General features: G+C 31.3%; 1 protein-coding gene across 1 annotated transcript in view; it reads right to left on the bottom strand.

Annotated features, from left to right (window-relative positions):
• LOC132169086 (peroxidase 3-like) overlaps positions 1 to 2,157 on the bottom strand; it is a 13,777-nt gene extending 11,620 nt beyond the window's left edge. The window contains exons 1-2 of the mRNA XM_059580173.1: positions 1,945 to 2,157; positions 276 to 467 (exon numbers count right to left, since the gene is read on the bottom strand). Coding sequence (XP_059436156.1) covers positions 276 to 467; positions 1,945 to 2,157 — 405 coding nt within the window. The remainder of the gene's footprint in view (positions 1 to 275; positions 468 to 1,944) is intronic.
• Between the last annotated feature and the right edge of the window lie 1,005 nt (positions 2,158 to 3,162).

The following is a 3,162-nucleotide window of genomic DNA, read 5'->3' on the forward strand; positions in this document are numbered from 1 at the left end:
CACTTTTAGGCCCATCAAGCGCACACCCAAACATGCAGTACTTAAAACCTGTTTGAGATTGCGTTTGAGTACGTAATAGAGCTTTTAAGTCAAAAAAACGTTTTTTTAGTAAAAACTTCATTTTTAAGTTTTTGTCAAAAGTGTGTTTTAGCCATGTTTAGGTTTTTTGAATAATTAAAAGCACTTTCAATTTTTTTTTACTAAAACGGACTTTCTGAGTGGTAAACGCACTTTTAGGCCCCCTCGAACGTACACCGAAACAGACACTTAATTACCTGGAAGGAAACAGAGTCTCTAGCAGCCAAAGCCACGATATCAGCACAAGATACAACTCCTTGACATTCCTTCTCAACTTTGGCTTTAATGTCGTCAATAACATCGTAACCTAACAAAGAAAAGTTTGGTATTGCGTCCTTCTCTGCGACGTTATTTGCTGTTGAATTCAATAAAACCGATGCATCGCAACCCTGCAAATTTTCATTAAATTATATAAGCTTAAATGAAATTATTACAGCCATGCCCATGAGTGTAGATGCAAGTGAACCGTGTGTTAGTCTAGGATAAAATCGTAAATGTCACGAAAAAATGATTATGTCATGTGCAACTCACATGTGCTGGTTTCCGTCAAACCAACGGCCAAATTCAACGTAGAGTGCTACTCGAAACAAAGTGATGGTCTGAGAGAACGAGTCGTAGTGACTCAAAGTTTATTGTTTTTAGTTTACTTTTATATATATATATATATATATATATATATTTATTTATTTCTCTTATTTTCTTTTATTTTTAGGAATGTGAAAGTGATGTTTATAATTTAGATTACCTAAAATTAATTGAATTTTGGTCTATTTCATAATTTCTAAAAATATTACTATACTTTAATTAATTGTGAAATTTCTAATTTATTTGACAAAAAAAAAAAAAAAAAAACCTTCTTGATTTGTAATGTCTGAAAAATATCAACAATCAATGTAATTTTAAAGTATAGTTCACACTTCACACCTCACATATTCTGTATAATGGTTATATAATTAGTTTATTTCCCCTTTTCGCTCTCTCCCGCTTTGAATATATATATATATATATATAAACTCTCATATTCAAGTTTCAAAGCATGACCAAATTATAAGCATTTTCAAAAAATGACCATGAAAGAATATAGAGCACACAACTTTGCTATAAGAGTACTATTCTATAATAGAACACATTTTTCTTGAATTATGTAAAGCCTGAGTTGTTAGAAACATACTATATAGATATTTGGATGCAGGGGCGGACCCAAGGCAATGGTTGGGGGGACGAATGTCGCCCCAAATTTTTTAAAAAGTGTCTTAAAATTTTTTTTAAAAAGTGTCTTAAAGTATGCATATTTATAAATTTATTCCCTCAAAATTATACTTTTGTCCCCTCAAAATTATATTTGTGTCCTTTAATTTATTTATTTTTTTAAGTTTTGCCCTCTCTTCCAACATTTTTTTTAAAAAAAGAACTTCAAATACCCCCATTTATTTAGTTTCCCTACATATTCAAAGCTACATTTTTCTTGGACCCAATAAATCATGTTTAGTTTATTTTGCTATTTGTTTATATTATTATATGTTTGTGATGTTATAAGATTAAATTTAAGACTTATACGCTTTTATTTTATATAAATACGCACAAACATACATACATAGAGATTATATGCATCGATACACTTTTGTATTTATAATCTGTCTTCCTAATATATCTAAAAAAAAAAAATTCGTCCCCCCATTCCATAAATCCTAGTTCCGCCCTGGCCTGTAAGATATATATAAGTTACGCGCGCATGTATACATATATAGTAATTCTATTTAGTAGACTCACGTCATCTAATTGTTCTACAAAAATTTACTAAATAAATTAGTTTAAACCTTGACAGTAACCCTAAGCCATGCAGTAGGGGAATGTTTAGTGGCTTACCATAACAAAACAGTCGTGGAAATGCAATCTGAGCAGCCTTGCCGGCAAGTTGGGATTGGTGGAGACATGTGCCCAAGTGACATTCTTGACAATAATCTCTGCGCGTGGACATGTTTTCTTATAGAAATTCTTCCTCAGGCTGCCTCCTCGACAGACACCAAGAATGCCCAATATGCACACCAACAGGAGGAGGATGTTTGTCTGGATCTTCATTTCAGAATCCTCTCTACAATTTGTATTGCCATCATCACAAAGTCCTTATATATATATATACACATGTAAGGGAATCTAAACAGTAAGAGCCAGTTAAGCAAATTATATTCTAATTATGTGCTGTGAGTGAGAGAGAGAGAGAGAGAGGGGGGAAGGGGAAGACTTCTGATTAACTTAAGAATAATTAAGCAACAAACATTATTGCCATTCTTATGACAACCCTAATAATATATTTTTTTTTTGTCAACTAGGGTTCAATCAGAACTGTTAAATCACTAACTGTCGACAAAACAATAATAGAAAGTAGATGTTCTGAGTTCAAATTTAAACAGTGTGAACGAAAGATTATTATTATTATTATTATTTATTGAATAATGGTTGACTTTCGTAATTAACATTATTACTTTTATTCTTATGATTATATTGGGACAATATTGCTTCCCAACATCTGAAACAAAAAGTTCCAACAAACTATTATCTCATAATTATTCTCATTATAGCATTTTGTCCTAAAAGTCAAACAAAACCACGATCCCCAAGTCAACGGTTTTGTACAGCAAGAGCCAAGAAGGCTTTCTATTAACTAGTATTTCCGCCGCATACGGTTGCTGTCTGCTTTTTATATATAATCATTATTCAAAAAAAAAAAAAAAAAAAAAAAAAAACTAAAGCAGGACAGCTCCAATGAGGCATATGACTTAAACCTCAATAGTCAATACGCGTATTGGTCGCTCCATATATAATATATACTTAATTTTCATAAGCTAGCTATTATTTTAAAATTTAAATACCGTCTGCTTATATATATATATATATATATATATATAGTCATTTGCAAATTATACTAATTCAGTCCGGCCAACAACCTTGGATGCCGTGAAGAGTCACGGAGCTAGACAAAATGAAACTCATTAGTACGGGCGGTCCTATAAGGGTGAAAGAGAATGTTTGAAAATATTACAATTTTTATTATAATTTTTTACAAATTTATTTGGTAGTTTATAT

Source organism: Corylus avellana, chromosome ca2, assembly GCF_901000735.1.
Source record: "Corylus avellana chromosome ca2, CavTom2PMs-1.0".
Classification (NCBI taxonomy): Eukaryota; Viridiplantae; Streptophyta; class Magnoliopsida; order Fagales; family Betulaceae; genus Corylus; species Corylus avellana.